General features: G+C 40.4%; 1 protein-coding gene and 1 pseudogene across 1 annotated transcript; both read left to right on the top strand.

The window, feature by feature from the left end:
- Window positions 1-331: 331 nt before the first annotated feature.
- LOC126619995 (uncharacterized) lies at window positions 332-3,508 on the top strand. The gene is made up of 4 exons (XM_050288454.1): window positions 332-699; window positions 990-1,071; window positions 1,347-1,455; window positions 2,377-3,508. The coding sequence occupies exons 1-4, from the start codon at window positions 492-494 to the stop codon at window positions 3,301-3,303; spliced, it is 1,326 nt and encodes a 441-aa protein (XP_050144411.1). The 5' UTR covers window positions 332-491; the 3' UTR covers window positions 3,304-3,508.
- An 18,397-nt stretch (window positions 3,509-21,905) lies between these two features.
- Window positions 21,906-22,884, top strand: LOC126618334 (uncharacterized; annotated as a pseudogene).
- Window positions 22,885-24,305: the final 1,421 nt, after the last annotated feature.

The raw sequence follows: 24,305 nt of genomic DNA, 5'->3' as shown, positions 1-24,305 counted from the left end.
TCCTCGAGTTTTGTCCTAATAACTTATTGACACTCTTAAACTATCCTCTTGAGAGAAACTTGCGGCTTCTGAGTAGTGGAGCTGTGCAAGGTTGTTGAAGCGTTGGTTGCACTGGTAGTGTGGCGGGAAAAAGAACTTTTGAATTTGGTTTATCACCCCCTACATTTGATACGATTAAGCAGATTTCGTCGCTTTGTGTTTGTGTAGTAGACTGTAGACATTGAAATTGCCGACCAAGTTTCCACGTGGCAACCTCTCTTTAAGCCGATGCAATTTGGTTTATCGTATAGCGTATAACTCGATCCATCCATGTGTTGACCGATAAGTTAAACCTCCTCCTCTATGGGATCGACCGGTGTCCTATATACATATATGTTGTAGCTAATTGCAAGAAGCATTTTGCAGCTGCAGTTAACCAAATCCAAAAGAGCTCGAGCGACCTAAACCCTCATAACCCTAAACGCGGGCCGTAGATACATAGAAATAGTACCATGAATTCGAATTCTATACCGAATGGCGCAAGCTTAAGGGGTGGTAGCAGGAGGAGAGTTCCCGGGATACCTTTGATCAACGGAGGACGGAAGGATGACAGAGATCACGATCAAGATCTTATTCTGTTCCAGGAGTTGCAAAAGCGCGAAAATGAACGCAAAATCGTCAGCCTCCTCCAACCTGTTTCTGACGAGTTTGAGCCAAATGGTACGTACGGTACTGCTGCATATTATTAGCATATATATATATATATATATATATATATATTAACTCATAATAATTATCATAATACATATTGAGTTTTAGGAGTTAAAAGATATACTTTCAGAATTATATATGAATATTTCATATATCCTTCATTCCTTTCTTAATTTGATTCATGTACTATGGCTAGCCATAGCTAGCCCTTTGATTCATTTGCTATAGCTAGTCCTAGCTCTGGTACATTTGTTTTGTTGGTGATAAAATTTACTATGAGAAAAAAAAATTGCACGCAGGAAACTATCAGCTTTACAGAATTGAGTCTGCCAAAAAGGGATTTGAAATTTTTGCCCAAAATGACAAGAACGACTATGATTGGTAGGCCTTCTTTATTGATCCCATTTTTTACTGATCCATTAATTTGATGTCAAACTAAATTTAATTTTAATTACTAGTTTTGTTTATGTTTCTAGCTTCTTATAGAGAGAGATGCGACATAAAATAAATAAATCAAAGCTAGAAAAAGGGTGATCAATCCTAAGTTTTTAAGTTTTAATTACTGAACAAATTATGAGTTTTTAATTATAAAATTGTCTAGTTGTTGACTAATAGTAGCTAATATAAATTTGCTCGTCTTATGTACATCAATCAAGGTTGAAAACACCACCTGCAACTCCTCTTTTTCGATCTCTTGAAATGGACACAAATGGCCCTGAATTAGTTGTTCAAGGGGAAATACCAATCCTTCAACCTCTTTCGCGGGTATGTAAATGTTAGTCACTAGCTACTAATATTTACAAGAGATCATTTTTTTTTTTAATTTCATAAAATTCATACAATCTGTTTTTTTTATTATTAATGTTCATGAAGTTCATATATCGAAATGATTAATTGTGTTTTATAACCGAAAAAAATTAATACTTTTTAGTAAGCTATTAAGATTATAAATTTTTGTAATTTCTTAGGGCTCATTTGAATGTACTTTTAAAATAATTGAAAGCGTTTTTAGAAGAAAAAGAAATTTAGTTTCCAAAAGCATTCTCAGTGCTTTGTGCAAGAAACATCAGTTATATGCTTCTTCCAAAAAGTATTTAAGTGTTTTTCCAGGATTTACTTACATATTTACTAAAGATTGATTTTAAAAATATTTTCACAAAAAGTGTTTTCAGTTATTTTAAAAGTACATCCAAACAAGTTCTTAGTCAGTCAAAAGTGAGACCTAATTTCGTTAAGAGACAATTGAAACAATAAATTTTAAATTATGGCAATTGAAGTTCAGGTCTTCGAATTAAAAATTGTATCATTTCATATCATAATTTGATTTAATGTGGAGCATGGTTCTTTTTAACGGACTCTGTTAGTTTAAAAGATTAAAAAAAAAAAACCACATCAATAATGTGGTTCATTTTCCTTTAAGCAAGAATCAAATTTAAGACTTCTCACTTACGAGTGAAGAAAAATATTATTAGACCATAGTACTAAGTGACATAGGTAATTGGCTAAAACACGAACGTAATTGGCTAAAAGAACTAATGCTCCACATTAAGGCAAATCCAAATATAACGTATTTATAATTCTAGAGAAAAAGCTCCGACTTGATCATAATTTAGAGATCCTTCGCATGCGGCGTGCCATAGTAACTAATGGAAGGAATTACTAGTAAACAAACATGGATGAAACCAGTTTGCAGGTGGCAATTGCAACACAGAGGCGGTTGAACCAAGAAATGGGAGGCCCAAATCTCCAAAACCAAAACCGAAAATCCCGGTGAGAAGAAGTGTCACCCCGAGTCAAAGACGAAGCAGCTGCAGCAGCACAGGCACAAGTGTATTATCCAAGGCCCAAACAAAAAACAGAACGACACCAGTCGCAGTTGATCCTCGCCTGAACCAGAAACCAGCAACGAATATTAATATTATTAGGCCATCAGCATCCGTTGACACAAGAGCAAAAAGATCAGCAAATTATAACGTGGTCGGTGAAACATCAGCTCCAGTGGATTTCTTATCCTCCTCGGACATGGCAATGGGATTGGGAGGAGTGTTGAAGATGGAATATTCGAAAATAAAGCCAACGGGGTCAGCAACAACAACAACTACTACTACTAGTAGAGGTGTCTCTGCTGCCTCCACTGATCATCTAATTGTAGATGGATTTTCTAACGAGAAACCGGCTAATGTGAGGACAGAACAACGCTCGACTTCTGCTACACGAGGAGGACGAGGTAGAACTAGTACGACCCCGACTCACCTGATCCAGTCCAAAGCTGCTGCACCAGCAACTGCTTCAAAACCAATAAGGAGGCAGTCATGCTCACCAAGCATCTATAGCGGTCGGAAAGTACTGGAAGGCACGATCCAGGTTCAGGACATTACTTCTACGAAAATTCACAGCAGCTTGAATAATACTCCAATTTTAAAAGGAAGAATTCAAACAGGAAACAATGGAACCCAAGTTCTGGGAAGCAGAATGGTGCAGAGAGTGATGAATGCTAGAAAAGAAGTTACTCATCATGAAGAAATAAAAGATCATAAAAAAACAAATCCGCGGTTTCTGATTAATATTAATCAAAACTCTGGTTTTGGAAGAATGCACGGTACTCATTCCTAGCTAAGACTACGTACAATGGGCGATGGACATACCTCCAAGATCTTCTCAAACATGCATGTATATGGAACGTACTTATATATTCTGCTTAACTTTTTCATGTTTTCGATTTCATATCTTAGTAATTTGTATCCTAAAAATCAGAATGGTTTATATATCTCCCGTTCAACCATAAATAGTTTTACTGCTAATTAAATGATGATGATGTAGTTCTCGAGGCTCTCATTTAGTTATCGAGCCTCCCGTTCAACCAGTAAATAATTTTAGGGGTTTTTTAACTTTAATCATTCAAGAATATTGAAATTTAAAATAAACTTAGTGTTAGATTACTTATTGATTATAATCCATTGATGCGTCCTTAAATCAAAATAATTAATGTGCATTTTATTTAATGTCTCTCATTAAATATTTAAGTTTATTAATATACAAATTTTAATTTTTTTTTTACCAAAAAACAGTTTTTTAATTTATTAATTTTATTTAACATTCTTCAAACTTGAAAGACTCAATTAATGTACTTAAATGTGTGTACCGAAATGTATGTACCGAAATATATACACCTAAATGTATTATATTAAATTAATGTACTTAAATTTATGTACCAAAATGTTAGTACAAAAATGTATTATATTGAATTAATGTAACTAAATGTTTGTATCGAAATGCATGTACCAAAATGTGTGTACCAAAATTTATACACCGAAATCTATTATAATGAATTTAATGTACCTAAATGAAGAAGACAAAGTACATCGAAATATATTGTATAACAAAAATTAGTTTATCTAAATGTTTACAATAAAATATATTAGGATAAATGAAATGAAAATTATAATTATAATGAAATAAAATTAATACATTAAAAATTAGGAAGAAAGAGAGAAACAATTAAAAAATCAAAATAGAATTAATAAAATGAGGTTATTATTTTGATCTTACTCATGGTTTTAATCTAAAAGTCATCTTTGCCAAGAATTAAAATGAAGTTTTCTAATAATGTTACTACCAATATCACTCAGATTAATCTTATCGTAGATTAAGCTATCAACTTAAATGATCCTTATTACACCGAAAAACAATAATTCTATGAAGTGATTAAATTAAAAAAAATTCTCGCGTGAAACCTTCCGTCTTTTCCCTTACCTTCACTCTCTCCCCTTCCACTCTCCATCTCTCTGGATTGTTCACTCCCTTCTCTCCTTTAAGTTTTTCGTTTTTTCTTTTTCACCTATGAAAAAGAGAGAGGGACCTGTTTCAAGTTTTTCACCATTGTTGGACAACTATTTCTGAAACACACAATCTAATTTTTTTTTTTGTGGTTTATAACTAACTAAGTTTGAATATTACTGATAAAAGTTTGGATAAAACTGGTTTTATCCAATTGGATTTGCTGGGTTTAGATATTTGATGAGGAGACTAGGTTTTGCATATGGAAGGGATTCAACATGACGTGAAACCCTTTTTTTTTTATCAACTAGTATTTTGTTTTCGTGTAACAAAAATTATTTAAATTGATAGTTTAATCTACAGTAAGATTAAAATGAGAACTCATATATAAAAAACCTCACAGGTCCTCAAAGTGAAGACATTAGGATAGCAGCTTGTAAATGGTAAGAGGAGAAAGAGGGCATTAAATTGTTAATTATTAGGGTAGGGGTGGGCAAAACAATTGAAGAACCAAGAAATCGAATCGAATCGAGGAAGAAGAACCAGAGTTGACCAAAGCAAGCAAAAACCAAACGAATACCAAACCGACTTGATTCGATTTCGGTTTTGATTTTTAATTGGGGATTCTAAAAACCGGTTTTGACTGAACCGAATCAATATAAATATAAATACATGTGTATTATATTTTTGGATTAAGTACCTAAAACTCCCCAACCTTTTAGTGTCATTCTAAATTGGTCTCAACCTTTTTAGACATTCTAAACATGTACCCAACAGTCTCAACCTATTAAAAATGTCACATATGTTAAGCCCCAGTTAATTTTTCAAACATATATTATATGCAAAATCCACCAATTGGATATATCATGGACAATATTAATAGTAGTTGCCTCAAAATCTAAATTTAAACATAGATTATATATTCTTGAACCCAATGATTAAACATGTATTGAATTGAATGAAAATGGACCCAAATTGAAATACTTTAGGAGGGCAATCTCTGAACATATAAGAAGGTTAAGAATTCTAATAGGGTTTCACGAAGTTTGTTTCTGCTCATGCGATTTCCTCATTTGCCAATTCTTGGCTCTCGTAAAGCTTTCAGTTCTTTGTTTCTGCTCATGTGTGTCCGCATCATGGCAGTCCATACCATTTTAGCAACTACCATGACCTTCTTAATGTTGGCAGCTTGAGTGTAAGGGTGGAGTTTGTGGTTTTGCGTTGGGGTTTGGAGGTGATGGCATGATGAGGATGGTGGTAATCGTTAGTTAGTGGAGGCTATGCTTCCATGACCTTCCATTGATTTTGGAGAAAAAGTAAGCCTAGTTAATTTAACAGATTTTTAATTAAGGCTTAATGGATGTGACATTTTCAATAAATTGGGTACTAGTTTGGAATGTTTAAAAATTTTGAGTTCAATTTGAAATAATACTAAGGGTGCGTTTGTTTGCACTCGCTAGCATTCACTAGACTGGATTAGATTAAGTGGGAATGCAGTGCCGTGTTTGTTCCACGCTGGGACAAGTTTTAATGAGACTCGCCCCGACTAACCAAGACTAACGGCTTCACTAGAGGGTCTTAGCGAGACCCCCCGAAATCGGCCGGATTCCTAAGACCAACTCCTTGCTTCGCCACCGCCCCCCTCCGCTTCCTACTTGTTCCTCGCAAAATTCGAAACCCATATCCCATTTACCAACTCTGCTCTGCTTCGCCCCTCTCGTATACCATTTTCAAACCTAAATCCCTCAAAATTCGAGAACAAAAAAGGAAAAAAATTATGCACTCTTTTCATTCTCAAAACCATATCCCAAACCCAAAATTCGATACCAAAAAAAAAAAAAAAAAAAAACCGCTATGCGTATGAAAAGCACGGTAGTCATCCATTCACAAATGCACTTCAGACTCCCTAATCGCAGACCTTCGTCGTTGACGCTGGAGAAGCAGAACGATGAGTACCCATATGACTCAAACTCTGATATGGGTTCTGATTTGCCAATTGCGTCTTAGAAAAATTAGAAAAAGAAACAAGGGAGATGAATGGAGAAAAGGTGGAGATGAAAAGGGAGAGGGACAAAGAAAAAGAGGGATTATGACGGAGAAACTTATTAAGGGTGGGGGAAATGAACAGAAAAGAAATAGGAAAGCACTACAGAGGTTTCTAAAGAGGAAAAATATAGAAAAAAGTAAGAATAAAATAATAATAAACCTGAATTAATAATATAAAATAATAATTATAGTGAATTAAATAATATAGTATTAGAATTTGTTATTGTTTTTAGTTCTTAATCCAACACTACACCAAACTATTCACTAAGTTAGTCTAACTTAGTCTAGTTTAAGCCAATCCAGCTTAGTTCCCAAAGTTAATCCAGTCCGAGATAGTCTGACGCAACAAACGCACCATAAATGGTTGAGGAGTTTTAGGTACTTAATCATATATTTTTTTAACAATATATGGCCCTTATGAAGTGCAAATTTATTATTTTTTAAGCCCAATATTCCTAAGCCTAATTACCAAACCCTAATCTACTACCCTCCCTCACCTCAATCCTCAAAAGAGCCATCTCTCCTTCTCTCTTCCCTTTCTCTCCCTCCTCTCTCTCTTCCTCCCTCACCACACTTAACCGACTAGCATTACCTTCTTTTCTATATCTCCATCTCTCTTTGTCCGTGTTTTAGCCTCTCTATCTCTTCTTCATTTCTCTCTCTCTTTAGTCCCGTTGTCTGCACCTCAAACTCTCTACCATACTCGACCGACTGGGCGATTTCTCCGCCATCTCTTCCTGCAGATTCAGTCCCCACCTATTAGATCTAATCCTATCTCAAAGTTGCAAAGCCAAAACCCTCGCCAGCATCTCTAGATCTAATTTTGAATGGGAAATATGCTTAAAATCGAGAACCAAGCGAATCTAACCGAAACTGAGGCGGTCCAATTTTGTTCAGTTTTCCCTTGCAATTTTCAGTTTATGAATCAAACTAATTATATGACTCCAGTTTGGTTCATGATTTTAAGAGTGAGTTGGACTGAACTGAACTGTGCCCACCCCTCATTTGTGGAGAATTAGGGCTTTATTATGGTCATATATATTTCTTTCCAAGACATACATGAAAGAAATTTCAAGGCACAAGACTCATACAAGACATAACTTACTAGACACCAACTACTAGAAAATTGTCTTGCTGTGAATCATGTAACACTTCACAAAATCTAATAAAATGAATCTTCGTAAGCTTGCCCGATTTCTCCTACCTGGGTTTCATAGCATTGCGTTGACACTCTGTTGCAAGAGTCCACCACCTTGATCAACTCCTATTTACATATGCTAGTGATCACTAAATGCTTGACTTAACTTTAAACCTAGTGAGATAACTTGAGCTTACGAAGACGATATATAGTAGTTATAAGTGTAATAGCAAGAAATCAATTTTTTTTATTAACAAACGATATTATCTACACTAAAGGGAAGGAGATCAGTTTAGTCTCACAATAGACTAGCAATAACGTGGTTCAAATTCGGCTGTGGTGAGAATCAAACCTAACATCTCTTACTTACAAGTGATGAGTAATTAATAACACTAGACTGTAATACTAAGTGACGCAAGAAATCAATTTTGATCGTTGAAGATATTAACCTAATATTTATGCATAAAGCAGTAATGCATGCAAAAGAAAGTCATCTCATAGAATCGGAGTGTAAATGTCAAACCATTTAATCAAGGCTATTTTCTATAACGGCCATAACCTTAAAAGCATACTTTCGTTCAAAATTAATCAATTAATGTATAAACTAATATCCTATATACAACAAAATGTAGTGTATATATCAATTTCTATAACGTGCGAGTCATTTCCTTAGCCTTAGGACTGCCTTGTGAGCATCATCTTTACATGCATATTATTCCGTGCCATTTGTTTTTCCGGCGAAGAATTAGAAGCGATCGATACGAAAAAGAGTACCAAAAAGAAGAGACGACATTTGCATGAACCCCTGGATATAATTTTATGTATTCCAACCGCTTCTCTCACCTGATTAATAGTCGACTGCTAGAAGGGAAAACCTCAAATCTCCCAGATCCAACAAAGGATGGAAAGGTCTGGAATTGGGGGTGTCCATGTTCCACAGATAGAGGGGAACGGAAGCAACAACAAACGGGAGCTGGAAGAAAAGGGTAAGGCGATGGGACATTCACCTCAAAAAAAAATTAGAACAGAGGAGGATTCCAGAAGGGTAAAGGAAAGGAAAGAAAGGGCTGCAAACAGGCTGAGGAAAATGACCACGAAGGAAAGGTGTCTGATGATGAAAGGGGCGATCTATGCGGAGGAGGAGTTGCAAGAAGTCTCGATAAGGTATCAGGATATGTGGGACTACATGGAGGAGATCTCTAGGAAGGAGAAAAATCCCTGATGGCTAAGAAAACAGGATCCTCTTCCCGAGGTGGTGGCGGCTGGCCTTCAACAGCCGATCGCCATGATACACCACTTCTGGAACTTTCGTGGTTGTTCGTCGCAGGAATCTCCTGGCGGACGAGCACACAGCTCCCCTGGGAGAATGGCGTCGGTTGAGGGTATCTGTCGTACTTCTGCTTTCTTCTCGGGCTCGCTCGGGCAAGCCTTTGTCGGGCAGATCTTGGTCGGGCAAGACACACTTCGGGCAAGGCTCGTCGGGCAGTTCTGAAAGAGAAAGACAGAGTTAATTTGAAAGGGTGCCTTTGTGGGGCCTTAGGTGTAGGCCTTAAGGCTCACAATCAAGATTAACTTTGTCGTGCTCAGGCGTGCCACTGCCATCTTCAGTATGGCAGATGTTGAATGGGTGTTAAGCTTTGATTGAATATGTATACGCCCGAGAAACCAAGTTAGATATAACAGGTGCCTTTGTGGGGCCTTAGGTATAGGCCTTGAGGCTTTCTGTCAAACTAAACCAGCGCTTGGATGTATCATATTTGGTCTTTTATGGTTGCCAGAGTCTTATCACTATTATACCTTTGATTATCTGAATCCAAGAGGTAGGACGAACCCAAATGAGTGCCTTTGTAGGGCCTTAGGTATAGGCCTTGAGGCTTCCCATCAGAGTTAATCCTTATACTCGGACCAACTAGACCGCAACATGAAATGAAGCTAAATAGATGCCTTCGTGGGGCCTTAGGTGTAGGCCTTGAGGCTTTCTATCAGAATTCACTCCATGCTTAAGCCTTTTCTACGAATCAAGATATAATAGCAACAAAACGGAGAAATAGATTGATTACTTGCGCCCCAAGTAACTTCGGACTTCTCGCTTATCAAAGATTGTCGTGGATGGGTTGAGTCCACATAGAGTTCTTTTTTATGCCTTGAGGCCAAGGACTTTTAAACTGATCTTTAAATTACATGCCCGCCGGGCTTAAGACTTAGATCTGATTTGAACTCTGACGCGATTCAGATCGGATTCAAGTGCTGAAGACTCATTTTCATTATGACTTTGCTAGAAATAACTTGTATATAACTGGGAATATATAACATGTTATTGTGCTTTTAAAAGAAAGAAAAGACAAAGACAGAGCAAAGATAGTCGGGTAAGTTTGAACCTTATTGGCCAAGGCTGAACTTCTTACAAAATCTATCTTTGTGGCTCTGTCAGAGGTCTGAAAGCTTTTAGAGGGGTTGACGGGGGAGAAGAGGATACAAAATGAATCGATACCACCATGAACAAGGTAGCAGAGCTATTACAGGGGTCTGGGAAGGTTTATCCCGAATGGGATGAAGGTTTGTGCTGACTACAACTTCGTTGAAGGCAAATCTGGCTTGAGCAGAGTTTTGGCTTTTGTTTGTTTGTTTGAGTGTCCCTAATTCTGTCTTCTCTTCCTCCTTTTATAGACGACTTCAGCTTGGGTTCCTGTAGTAATAGCGGTGCCCGAATGCGGTTTGGTGATGACTCACTAGCTTTTTTACATGAATGCCACCAATAAAGTACTTTATTGGGCTGTGTAGTGACTGAATAGCCTACCCCATGTGGTCTTTGAGCAGGTAAGCAGGTGGCCTTTGTAACTTGTGCCCAGCCGAAAGCCTCTTTCCTGCCTCCTAAGTTTTCCTCTGGGCCTTGGGTTTGGGCCGACTTTCTCTCTGGCCCAAAGTTCAGATTTTATCCCAAACAGTGCCCCCTTCAATTGATGTTAAGGTTGGGATCCCAAGCGCCAACATTAAATGAATAACAGCATGCGTGCCCTTTGAGCTTCTTGCGACCTTTAAACTGCCTTCTGGTTCTCTATAAATTCTAGCTTTGGAAACCCTTTTCAAATCATCACCTCTTCTTCATTTTGGTCTTCACCCTTCATCCACCTTGAATCCTTCCGTCTCCCCACTGAGAAATGGGTTCCTCAGGTTTTGAGTGGAGTTTCCTGAAACTCCCCTTTCGTGAGAAAAAAGAAAGTTTTCACCTGATGATTGCTACCTCCAACACATTTGGTTGATCACCCCTCTACCTCCAACACCCTTGGTCAGGCGGTCTCCTCTTGATGACTGATCTTCCCACAACTTGTGGTGATAAGTCGGGCTTCATCATCATACATGGTGAAGATCTTGTGGGAGGGTCATCTACCAAGCTCATGTTGGCCGCACAACCCGATCACCTGATTGGGTTTCAACCAAGAAGATAGCGGGAAACCAGTTGAAGACACCAACACTTTCAGAGAGGATCAAATGTAATACATAAGATTTGGTATCTTGTAATCTCATCAATTTGTCGACATGAAATAAGTATTTTTATCTATTTCTACATCTCTGCCTTCTTTAAATGTTTGGATGAACAAAATACCGTATGTGAATTTCTAAGGTCCGTCTCACTCTGCTCCCTCTTCGATATAGCAATCCCTAACATCCCATAATGTAGGACAATATTTCTTCAAGAATTTTGCATTAATAGGGTGTTTCTGCTCATTGCCTTCGAGGTCTGCTAGATAATATCCTCATTTGTTCAAAACCCGACTAATAATAAAAGGACCTTCCCATGTCGGGCTCCATTTCCCGAAGCCACGCAGCTGAGCGCCTAGCGGGAGGACCGCTTTCCACGCTAAATCTCCTTCCTTGAAAGACTTTAACTTCACCCTTTTGTTATAAGCTCGGGCAACAGCAATCTTTCCTTCTTGAATCTGGTTCAAGGCTTCAATTCGGGCTGCATCCAGATCTTCAATACCTTGACACATGGCTTCGATATATTCTGCACTATGCAACCCAAATTGGTTTTGAATTCTTACGGAACTGACGTTGATTTCCATAGGAAGCACTGCATCTTGCCCGAAAGTCAAGGCATAAGGAGTCGTGCCTGTCCCCGCTCTTTTAGAAGTCCGGTATGCCCACAACGTGTTCCCTAGCATCTCATGCCACCTTTATGGACTATCAATCACCATCTTTTTAATAATGTTGACCAAGATCTTGTTGCTAGCCTCTGCTTGCCCATTTGACTGAGGGTAGTATGGACTGGATTGGATCATCTTTATTTTGTACTTGCTTGCAAACTCTTCAACCTCCTTTGAAATAAAAGATGGCCCACGATCCGTTACTATAGTTTCAGGCACCCCATACCTGTGCAGGATCTTGGTCTCAATAAAATTCTTGACCACGGCTGAAGTTATGGATTTTACTGCCGATGCTTCTACCCATTTGGTGAAGTAATCCGTTGCCACAATTATGAAAGTATGTCCCTTACTAGAGGCCGGATAAATCTGCCCGATGAAGTCCATTGCCCATCCTCGGAACGGCCAAGGCTTGACCACTGGATTGAGAGGTACTGATGGTACGTGCTGGAGAGGTCCATGTCTCTGACATTCTTCACATCCGCGGGCATAGGACTTACAATCTTTTTCCATGTCGAGCCAGAAATAACCATACCTTCTAAGTAGCCATCTCATCTTTGTTCCCGCTTGATGTGCTCCACATATTCCCTCATGTACTTCGGCCATTACTCTCATGGATTCCTCTAGGCCTAAGCATTTTAATAGCAACCCATATGGGGTCTTTCTCAACAGATTTTTTGTCCACAAGACATACTTGGTTGCTTGCTGCCTGTTCTTCTTACTTGTGGGTGAAGAAGGATCTTTCAGATACTGAGTAATAGGTGTCCTCCAATCTTCCACCTCGGTCACTAGAACCATTACATCCATACTGAACCTCCGATCTAAGATAGAGGGAAGGTTTCTTGTTTGGATCTCAACATCAACACCATACTTCTTTTCTTGCATTGGCACTCCTGAAGCTAGTTGCGCCATTTCATTGGCTGCCAAGTTAGATTCCCTAGGAATGTGATTGACTGATATCTCAGACTCCCACAAACTCAGCAGTTGTGTTGCTGCCATATAGTACCCTGCCATAGTGATATGTCTGCATTTGAACTCGCCATTTAGTTGATTTATCACTAACTCTGAATCACCAAAGATCTCTACTTCAGTTGCCCCCAAGTCCATCAGGATTTCCAGGCCGATAATCAATGCCTCATACTCCGCCCGATTATTGGTATTTTCTTGATAATCAAGTAGGAAGGAATAGTAATGATAAACCCCTTGAGGGTTTATAATCACAATTCCAGCTCATGCTGCCTTCTGAGTGTAGGATCCATCGAAATATAGCTTCCAAGGTGTAATCCAAAGACCTGCTACTCTCCTTATCTCTTGCTGGATCCAATCTTCTTTGCCCGAAACATCACTTCTTGGTGGGATCCATACATTAGCAACTTCTAAACTTCCCGGGATATTGATTTCCTCGCTTTGAGACTCCTGATGTTCGGTCAGGAAGTCAGCAATTGCCTGGCCTTTGACTGCCCTCTGGGGTATGTATTGAAAACTGAATTCTGATAATGCTAGAATCCACTTCCCAATCCTCCCTGCTAGCATAGGTCTTGACAACATATACTTTATCACATCTGTTTTGGCGATAATGTGCACATGACAAGGTAGCATGTAATGCCTTAGCTTGCTGGCAGTAAAATATAGAGCCAAACACAGTTTTTCCACCGGAGAATATCTTGTTTCTACCTCGGTCAGAATTCTGCTGAGGTAATACACAGCCTGCTCTTTTCCTCCTTCATTATTCTGGGCTAGTAGACTCCCAATTGATCTTTCCGATGCATAAATATATAGTTTCAATGGCTTTCCCCTTTGAGGTGACACCAGCACTGGTGGGGAAGTTAAGTAAGCCTTGATGCTATCAAATGCCTGCTGGTGGGTTGGCCCCCACTCAAAATTCTCCCTATCCTTCAATCTCAGTAGCGGAGTTAGTGGCTGGATTTTGCCTGCCAAATTGGCAATGAATCTCCTTAAGAAGTTGATTTTACCTAGCAATCTCTGAAGTTGTACTTTGTTGGTAGGTGGAAGTGACTCTAATATTGCTCGAGACTTATTTTTGTCCACCTCCACACCTCTCTGATGCACCAAGAATCCCAAAAAATTGCCCGCTCTTACTCCAAAAGCGCATTTCTTTGGATTCATCTTCAACTTGTGGATCCGCATCCTCATCAATGCTTGCTTGAGGTCCACGAGATGCTGCTCTTCTGTCTTAGATTTCACCACAATGTCATCGATATACACCTCCATGCTTTGGCCAATTAAATCATGAAAAATGGCATTCATTGCCCTTTGATACGTGGCGCCTGCATTTTTGAGCCCGAATGGCATGACCAGATATTCATATGCCCCCACATGACCAGGACATCTAAAAGCTGTCTTATGAATATCCTCTGGCGCCATCTTTATTTGATTGTAACCGGCATTTCCATCCATAAACGATAAAACTTTATGCTTTGCTACAGCATCTATGGATAAGTCAGCCATGGGCATGGGATATTCATCCTTTGGTGTGGCGCTATTAATATTCCTATAATCAACACAACACCGTACTGCTTTTGTTATAGCTTTTAAAACGGGTACAATGTTGGCTAGCCACTCTACATATTTGGCTGGTCTAATAAAGCCAGCTTTCACCAGCCTTTCAATTTCTTCTTTGACTTTTTCTTCTATCTCCTTTGACATCCTTCGTGGTGCCTGCTTGACAGGTTTATATCCTTCCTTGATGGGCATTCTATGTTCCACCAAGGCTGGGTCTAATCCTGGCATCTCGGTGTAATGCCAAGCAAAACAATCTTTGAATTCTTGCAAAAGAGAGATAATCTTGGCCCGATCCTCAATCCTTAATAAACCGCTGATTTGAATTGGTCTCGGATCCTCTTCTGTGCCTAGATCAATAACTTCCAGTGGATACTGGACTTCTGGAGGTGGCTTATCAGGTTCTGCACACAAAAATTCAACTAACTCCGGGTTCTCGGGCAGACCGTCTGGCTCGTCTATATCGTAGACGCATTCGGCCATTTGAATGGCCTTATCTAACTCCTCTGTGCAAGATTCTTCCTCATTTTCCTGCTGGCTGGTAGAAACTTTCCCCTGCCACTCCTGCTCTTCTTTATCCAAGAGCTTTTCTTCCTGTCTTCTTTCCTTTCCATACACCAACAGTCTTTTAATCAGGGATCTGACTGCCATGACCTGATCTTTCTTCTTTTGTTCGATCATTGATGGTATAGAGAGTTTGGTATAAGACAGGGTCTCTCCCACTCCTCATTGGTAAGGAGCATCCCTTGTTCTAGAAGCTTTCGGGCCGTCACCTTGGTAGGGCGGCCGTTCTCATCAGCTCCTAAACATTTCAAAATTCCCACGTTGGGATTGTAGAAATTTGCTTCTGCAACATTAGCTGAGGGGAGGAACGGCCGTGATTCGGCCTCTACCAACTCCCAAAAGCTTGATCCTTCAGTACTTGCCTCGTGGTATACAGCCACTTGTTGATGAAGAGTAGAAGGTATGGCTAAACTTTGATGAATCCAATCTCTTCCAAGTAGGGCCCCGTAAGTGGAAGTGCAGTCTACCACAAAGAACGCCAACATTATTTTCTTGGACCCCAGATCTACCTCCAAAGGTAATATCCCATGAGTCCTGGTGATGGCACCTGAAAAGCTCGAGACTGTAAGGTCTGTGGGAATAAGATCTTCAGTGCTTCTCCCCATCCTCTTCATCTGCTTGGCTGGCAATATGTTAACAGCCGCTCCTCCATCAATCAAAATTCTTTTGAAAGGTACACCTTCCAGATGAGCTGAAACGTATATAGGCTTCAGGTGGTTGGCCAACGAAATACTTGGGCGGCTGAACACCATTTTATCTGTGTAAATCCGTAGGGGACCACCTTTAGGTACTTTTGAGGATTCAACCTTGCCTGACTCTTCCTCTGTAACTACCTCCACATTGACGTGAGCCATCATCGGCTCAGTTGTTAAATAATCACCTTCCATGGTAGCGGGCTGGTCAGGCCTGGCGCCAAACATGGCGGATAATACATACGTCATGTTGATGTGGAAGTTGCTGGGTTCGAGCAAGTCCTCCTTCTTGCTCCCAATGTGATCCATGAACTCGTCTAACCAGGCCATTTCATCGGCTGGTAGTAAGGGCTCTGGTATCCCTTCCTGTTGTGGTTGATTCATGTCTCCGTACAGCGCTTGCTTTGGAACTTCACCAAACGGATCCAAAGGCAAAAAGGTTGGTCTCCTCTCAGATGCAACAGTTTCCTCATGGGTGGGCCCCGGCCTCCAACCAGGTGTTGGCATCATAGTCAGATCTTCCTGAGCCCTTCTTAAGATCCTATACTTGCCAGGATGTTGGCTTTGTGGCACATGATTCCCCATACCCTCCGTCTTGCCGTTGGCCCTTTCTACTTCCTTCTTACTTCGCCAACGAAGCTGACTACTACTTCCAGATGTTGCCCTCTCTGGCTTTTGATTTTTTGAGGCTTCAGAGGTGATAGGGGTCATCAGGGAATTCATGTAGGCTTTGTGCTGCCTTTGAACCCTTCTGACCATGGATGCTCCCATTGGTCTGGTGGGCTGCCCATCTTTTCCAACTACATACCATTTCCGCCCACGATATGCAGGAGTTGCTTTCTTAACAGGATTAGCTATCTCATCAGTTCTTCTGACTTCCTTCCCCTTTTGGCCATTTTGAAGCTGCTCTGTACTTCTTTGGAGTTTGGCTTCCATGTCCTCTGCCTCGTCAGAAACTTCATAGTTTCGAAACTCGTCAGAAACTTCATAGTTTCGAAATACTTCTGACAACGCCTTGGGTTAGGAATCACCTCCTAAACGTTGAAAAACGCTTCGGGAAGTATTTTTTCTTGTTGCCTGCTTAAGCCTTTCGCGGGCTTCTCTTTTAATTAACTCGTGATCAATAAGGACTCCAGCTGGGGGAATCTCGAGTTCACATTCACACTGGCATTTACTACACATAACCAGCCCTTTGATTATGGCAGCCTTTGGGTACTCGGATGGTTTGCCTATCCCTTCCGTAGGTCGTTTGTCTAGTTTCCCTTCTTCTTCTTCCCTTATAATTTTCCCTTTTCCTTTCTCTGCCCAGGTCATGTTGAGCATGTTTACCGGGGCTTCAGAAAAGGGCAACACAGGGTTGACTATGACTACCTCATCTGGTTGGGTAGTCATGTGTCTTTCTCCTTTGGGAGGAGCCAAACCTGTCTCATTTCTAGAGCCTAGGGAGGCTTCATTCAGTCTCTGTAGTATTTGAAACAATGTATTCTGTAAATCTTCTGGCATGTTTATCTTTATCGTCAGATCAGAGAATCCCACCGGGCGTGCCAAAACTATGTTCGTCGCAGGAATCTCCTGGCGGACGAGCACACAGCTCCCCTGGGAGAATGGCGTCGGTTGAGGGTATCTGTCGTACTTCTGCTTTCTTCTCGGGCTCGCTCGGGCAAGCCTTTGTCGGGCAGATCTTGGTCGGGCAAGACACACTTCGGGCAAGGCTCGTCGGGCAGTTCTGAAAGAGAAGGACAGAGTTAATTTGAAAGGGTGCCTTTGTGGGGCCTTAGGTGTAGGCCTTAAGGCTCACAATCAAGATTAACTTTGTCGTGCTCAAGCGTGCCACTGCCATCTTCAGTATGGCAGATGTTGAATGGGTGTTAAGCTTTGATTGAATATGTATACGCCCGAGAAACCAAGTTAGATATAACAGGTGCCTTTGTGGGGCCTTAGGTATAGGCCTTGAGGCTTCCTGTCAAACTAAACCAGCGCTTGGATGTATCATATTTGGTCTTTTATGGTTGCCAGAGTCTTATCACTATTATACCTTTGATTATCTGAATCCAAGAGGTAGGACGAACCCAAATGAGTGCCTTTGTAGGGCCTTAGGTATAGGCCTTGAGGCTTCCCATCAGAGTTAATCCTTATACTCGGACCAACTAGACCGCAACATGAAATGAAGCTAAATAGATGCCTTCGTGGGGCCTTAGGTGTAGGCCTTGAGGCTTTCTATCAGAATTCACTCCATGCTTAAGCCTTTTCTACGAATCAAGATATAATAGCAACAAAACGGAGAAATAGATTGATTACTTGCACCCCAAGTAACTTCGGACTTCTCGCTTATCAAAGATTGTCGTGGATGGGTTGAGTCCACGTAGAGTTCTTTTTTATGCCTTGAGGCCAAGGACTTTTAAACTGATCTTTAAATTACATGCCCGCCGGGCTTAAGACTTAGATCTGATTTGAACTCTGACGCGATTCAGATCGGATTCAAGTGCTGAAGACTCATTTTCATTATGACTTTGCTAGAAATAACTTGTATATAACTGGGAATATATAACATGTTATTGTGCTTTTAAAAGAAAGAAAAGACAAAGACAGAGCAAAGATAGTCGGGTAAGTTTGAACCTTATTGGCCAAGGCTGAACTTCTTACAAAATCTATCTTTGTGGCTCTGTCAGAGGTCTGAAAGCTTTTAGAGGGGTTGACGGGGGAGAAGAGGATACAAAATGAATCGATACCACCATGAACAAGGTAGCAGAGCTATTACAGGGGTTTGGGAAGGTTTATCCCGAATGGGATGAAGGCTTGTGCTGACTACAGCTTCGTTGAAGGTAAATCTGGCTTGAGCAGAGTTTTGGCTTTTGTTTGTTTGTTTGAGTGTCCCTAATTCTGTCTTCTCTTCCTCCTTTTATAGACGACTTCAGCTTGGGTTCCTGTAGCAATAGCGGTGCCCGAATGCGGTTTGGTGATGACTCACTAGCTTTTTTACATGAATGCCACCAATAAAGTACTTTATTGGGCTGTGTAGTGACTGAATAGCCTACCCCCTGTGGTCTTTGAGCAGGTAAGCAGGTGGCCTTTGTAACTTGTGCCCAGCCGAAAGCCTCTTTCCTGCCTCCTAAGTTTTCCTCTGGGCCTTGGGTTTGGGCCGACTTTCTCTCTGGCCCAAAGTTCAGATTTTATCCCAAACAGTGGTCTTGGGTCGGATACGGTAGTTTGAGTCCTACATGGGCTAATAAGGAAACATAGACTCTTTATGATCTTTCTCTCAAAAACAAAAATGAAAGATCATAGAATAATAGGTGTGAAGCGACGAATGGGGTATTTTAATGGGTTTGATGTTGCACCGGTTGGAAGGGCAGGAAGGCTTAGTCTCTTGTGGGATGAGTCGGTCCAAGTGAATGTGGTGGATTCCTCAAAACATTTCATTGATGCTAAATGTTGCTTTGTGGATTCGTAGAGTGTGTTCCAGTTCACTGGTATGTACGGAATGTTTTACCGAGCTGAGAAGGTAGAATTTTGGAGGGGAATGATTCAGAATTTCGGTTCGGACAGCATCCCTTGGATATGTGGTGATGACTTCAATGAATTCTTGTGGGATCATCAGAAATCGGGTGGAGCCGAAGTGAGATACAACCAGATAAGATATCTATAGGAGTTTAAGAGAAGTTGGAAATATCAGACTTGGGTTTCAACGGTCCTAAGTTCATTTGGCAAGGGAAGAGAAATGGGCAGTTAGTGTAGGCTCAGTTAGACAGAGGGCTTGTGAATGAGAGTTGGCATCATTTTGGCCTAATTCTATGGTCACTAATGGTACGTCACTGGGATCAGATCATAGCCCAGTTCTAGTGCATTGCAATCCGCGTGTTGGAAAAAGGAAAAACATTTTCTGTTTTAAGGCCTACTGGGCAAAGGATGCAAATTGCAAAGAGATAGTGAGATGACTATAGGATAAAACTCGGGGAGGGAAACTCTGTGAAGCGATGGAATCTAAAGATTAGTGAGTGTTGTGCTAATCTATCCAGTGGAGTAGAGAGAAATTCAGTCAGAGAATATGGCAAATTCAGGAGATGATGAACCATTTAGGTCAACTCCAACTTGACTAGAAGAAAAATTCCCAAGAAATTGAGGATCTATACAAACATGTTGACCATCTGTGGAGCCAGGATGAGAGCATTTGGCAGCAAAGATCAAGGGTTCAATGGCTAAAGGAAGGGGATGCCAACACAAAGTTTTTCCATCAATTTACCTTGCATAGAAGAAGGAGAAATAAGGTGGTATTGCTAAAAAACAATAATAGGGATTGGGTGGACAATCCAGGTCAGGTACGGCGATTGATTAATGAGCACTTTGTGAAACATTTCACCTCGTCGGGGCACAGGGAGTGGGGAGCCATCCTTGATTACGCCACCCCAAGGGTCTCTGAAGAGATAAATGTAACGTTAACGGCTCCAATCTCTGTGGACGAGATAAAAACTGCTGCTATGAAAATGGGAGGTCTTAAAGCTTCGAGCCCAGACGGATTTCAAGGTATTCTATCAGTCGCAGTGGGATATAATTGCTGCGAATATTAATAAAATGATCGAGGATTTGATGATTAGGTCTATGTAGCCTATGCGAATCAATGCTACTCACCTGGTTTTAATTCCAAAAGTTCAAAACCCGAAGTCAGTGTCTCAGTTTATCCTCATAAGTCTATGCAATTATTCATACAAAATTCTTTCTAAGGTCTTGGCTAACCGGTTAAAGAGGTTACTGCCAGAGTTGATTTCTCCAACCCAAAATGCTTTTGTGGAAGGAAGACAAATTCAAGCTAACATTGACATTGCGCACGAGCTATTCCATTTCCTCAAAACAAGAAAGACGAAAAGCAAGTTAAAGTTAGGAATCAAATTGGATATGTATAAGGCTTATGATAGGGTGGAATGGGACTTCTTATTGGCAATAATGGAGAAGATGGGTTTTGATAGTCGATGGAGAAATTTGATTTTGTGTTGCATTTCAACAGTGAATTTTGCCATTCTTCTGAATGGACAACCTAGCTCCAAATTTGCACCATCACGAGGGATTCGACAAAGTGATCCTCTTTCCCCATATTTATTCATGTTGGTCAGTGAAGTGTTCTCGCTCCTTGTACAACAGGCGAGTGATAAGATATGGATTGAGGCTGTTCAAATGGGTCTTACCGGTCCCATGATATCTCATATTTTTTTGCTAATGACACTCTGATTTTCCCAAAGGCAGATGAGAGAAATTGTAGAAATCTAATTCTGGTAATTGACTAATATTGCTCTGCCTTGGGTTAATAGGTCAATAAGTTGAAGTCAAGTATTTTTTTTCGGGGGGAATGTGTCGGAGTCTTTATCAATCCAACTGGCTACCATTCTTGGGATGGAGAGAGTTGGGGACCCGGGATTGTACCTAGGTGTTCCGGCCATTTAGGGTAGATCAAACAAAAACGGCCTTACTTATGTAAAAGGTAGGCTTTTGGGGAAGATTCAGGGATGGAAGCGTTCCACACTCTTACAAGCAGGGGGTGAAGTTCTAATAAAGGCGGTGGCGCAAGCAATTCTGGTGCACCCTATGAATCTATTCAAGTTTCCTATGACACTTTGCAATGAATTAGATGCAATGATTTCAAAATTTTGGTTGGGACAAAAATAAGGGGAGAACTGGATTCATTAGGTCTTGATGGAGCAGTTGGGTCATTCAAAAGAAAAAGGCGGGTTTGGATTGAGGTGCTTTGCGGAGTTCAACTATGCCCTCTTGGCGAAGCAATGTTGGAGGTTGTTAATGGAGCCAAACTCCTTATGGGTGTCGATACTTAAACCCTGATATTTCCCAAATTGCTCTTTCTTCGATGCAAAGCGGGGTGGAAGAGCTTATTGGGCATGGTCAAGCCTCCTAGATGGAAGAGAAATTATTCGTGGGGGTGCACGCTGGTAGATTATGAATGGAAAAGAGGTTCGGGTTTGGTGGATAAATGGCTACCATACATTCCTTCGAGAAAACCCTCCCCCTTGGGCACGGTGCAAGTCTCTCAGAACTTAATGGTCAACTCTCTGATATGCACTAAAATTGGACTTGGGATATTGATTTCTTGAAACCATTTGTGGTGGAAAAAGAGTTCAATGCGATTTTAGAGACTCATACGGGTGACCCAACTTTGAATGACAGATTGGTGTGGTCTTTTGAGAAAAAAGGGATCTATTCGGCCAAATTTGGATATCATTGGGCACTGACCAGGACTCGACTACACATGAATGTTAACCCTCATAGGGGTCAGCCAACCATTTATGGAAATGTGTGTGGAATCTGAAGGTACCGCCGAAAATAAGATGTTTCATGTGGAAGTCCTTACATGCGGTAGTGGCAACGATGGCTAATTTGTTTAATCGGCAATCTTCTCCTTCACCCATTTGCCCTCTTTGCAACTCGACTGAAAAGTCAATAGAAAACCTCTTTCTTCAATGCCCATGGGTGGAGGCAGTGTGGTACGGGAGACGTTTGACTAGAAGTTTATGCAGGGAGGAAATTACAACTTGGGCGAACTGGTAGGGTGTTATTTTTGCTTCAGTAAATGGCGAGAAAAGTGAGAGGAGCAACTTGTTTTCATATATTAACTTGTTGGCATATATGGAAATCAAGATGCAACTTCATTTTCAATCAACAACCTATTTACCCATGGCAGGTTATCGCCGTTATTTCCCATTCGGTGGGTGCTTTCAAATACGCCATTCGGGTACCTGTCATCAGGCCTCTGGTCACTGTTCCAGGTTTAGGAAATGATGTCCAATGGTCTCCTTCATGTACGGGATTCATAAAAATAAATGTGGATGCCAGTTGGATGAAGAGTTAGGGTTTGGATTTCATGGGTATGGTGGCTCGAGATTAAGAGAGAAGGTTTGTGGCTACATGCAGATATAAGGTGATTGCTTCTAGGTTTGTGGCTACATGCAGATATAAGGTGATTGCTTCTAGCGTGGCGATGGGGGAAGCAATGGCTATATTGCAAAGATGTAAGCTGGGGAGGTATATGGGCTGAAATCATGTCATCGTTTAGTCTGATTCTTTGGAATCAGTTTCATGTCTTCGAGATTTGGCAACAATGGGTAATTGGGAAGCATTGCCAATTTTAGCAAAAAGCAAAGGATTGGGGGAGGCTTTTCATGACAGCCGGTAGTCTTGGGTTCCAAGATCGGCCAATACGTCGACAGACCTTTTGGCGTTAGGGCAAAGTAGGGAAGTATGTGATTATATCTGGGTCAACAGACCCCCATCTTCCCTTGTGCATGTTCTGTGTAATGATGGTCTTGTAAGATAGACCTAATAAATTTTATATATATATATATAAGAACTGACTTATATATTAACCTAACCACTAACCTGAGGAAGACATTGTCTCAGGAAATAGGGTGAGAAACTGAAGCTCTTCTGCAACTCTGCACTAACCTAAAGCAAGGCTCACTCAATGGGGCTAGAGTATTTATGTAAACTTGCGGATGAAGTAAGAGTGCAAGGACCTCAGTTATATACTGTATATGATGGTCTTTGATTAGGAGTCCTCCCATTAAGTAAACCTTATCAAAGATTAACCTTATCACCGAAAATCACTTATGCATAAATCAACTAGAAGAGTTCTAGTTTATCTAAGAATGTTTCTGACTTGAATACCTAAGTAATACAACTCCTGAAAAGTCTACCACATGTGCTAATGTTAATCTCCTTGTCGTCCCAAAAGTCTTTGTACAAATCACAAAGTGTTGCTCTCAAATAGAACTTACAGGTCTTCCATGTCCCCCTTAAGTTCTAGTTGGTAGTGCGAGGAGTGACACTTTTAGCATTAGATGCAGTGTCGAATGTACCTCCTTGCACTACTTCTTTCTAGTTGTTGTAGTTGGCTTGTTTGCCTCGGGGTAGGCTTCTTTGTAACCTTTGACATCTTTGACTGGATAATACATTATCTTGTACACCAACAAAAAAAAAAAAAAAACTATACAGAGAAGGAGGGGGGGGGAGAGAGAGAGAGAAAGTTGAAACAAATATATGGATATCCAACTCCAAGAGAGATTAAAATATACATGCATATGGTATTATCATCGTATCATAATTCATACGTGAAGAATAAAGTAACCGTCTGGAAGGGTAGGCTTTGTGTTTGTGGTGTGGAGATCGGCCCTCCCTCCCTCCATTTTCATCACTACACTGCTAGACTGCTAGTGCTAGTCCAGTAGTCTAGTACAGTAGTCGTAGTCCTGGTAAAATTTCCATCAAGAAAATAAAAGGTTTGACCGAAGAAATCGAGGCCACCGCACGCACGCAACTAGACTACTCTTGCTCTCCTTTCCATAATTTCTTATTATTATATATCTTTAATTAATAAATATATATTTATCATTGTTTATTATTCTTGCTTTTTGTTAAGCTTTCAGGAGAAGTAAAGGAATAAGAATAGATGTTGAGAGAGTTGATAATATTCCCTTCACCCTCACGGTCAGAGTTTTCGAGTCACATCCTCTTAATTATTCTTTTATCTCATTCTTGTACTCCATCAAGAAAAAGGAAGATCATCCCTTTCATCTAATCTTCATCATCAAACAATTCGGGTCCTTGAAATGTAATATAATTGCCACAAACAGAGGCTCACTCTAAAAATTATAATAATTTTAGTTGTTTGATCGAATTTCAAGGGTATGGATTGTTTGATGAGGATGATTAGGTGAAAGAGATTCGGAGATGATTCAT

This window comes from Malus sylvestris, chromosome 4, assembly GCF_916048215.2.
Source record: "Malus sylvestris chromosome 4, drMalSylv7.2, whole genome shotgun sequence".
In the NCBI taxonomy this organism is placed as follows: Eukaryota; Viridiplantae; Streptophyta; class Magnoliopsida; order Rosales; family Rosaceae; genus Malus; species Malus sylvestris.
Note: the sequence above shows the minus strand (reverse complement) of the source record. Positions and strands in the feature narration are given on the sequence as shown.

Coding starts and splice junctions, on each gene's coding strand:
- LOC126619995 (XM_050288454.1), top strand. CDS start 492: ATGAATTCGAATTCTATACCGAATGGCGCAAGCTTAAGGGGTGGTAGC. Junction 700..989: donor TGACGAGTTTGAGCCAAATG/GTACGTACGGTA, acceptor AATTGCACGCAG/GAAACTATCAGCTTTACAGA. Junction 1,456..2,376: donor TCCTTCAACCTCTTTCGCGG/GTATGTAAATGT, acceptor GGATGAAACCAG/TTTGCAGGTGGCAATTGCAA.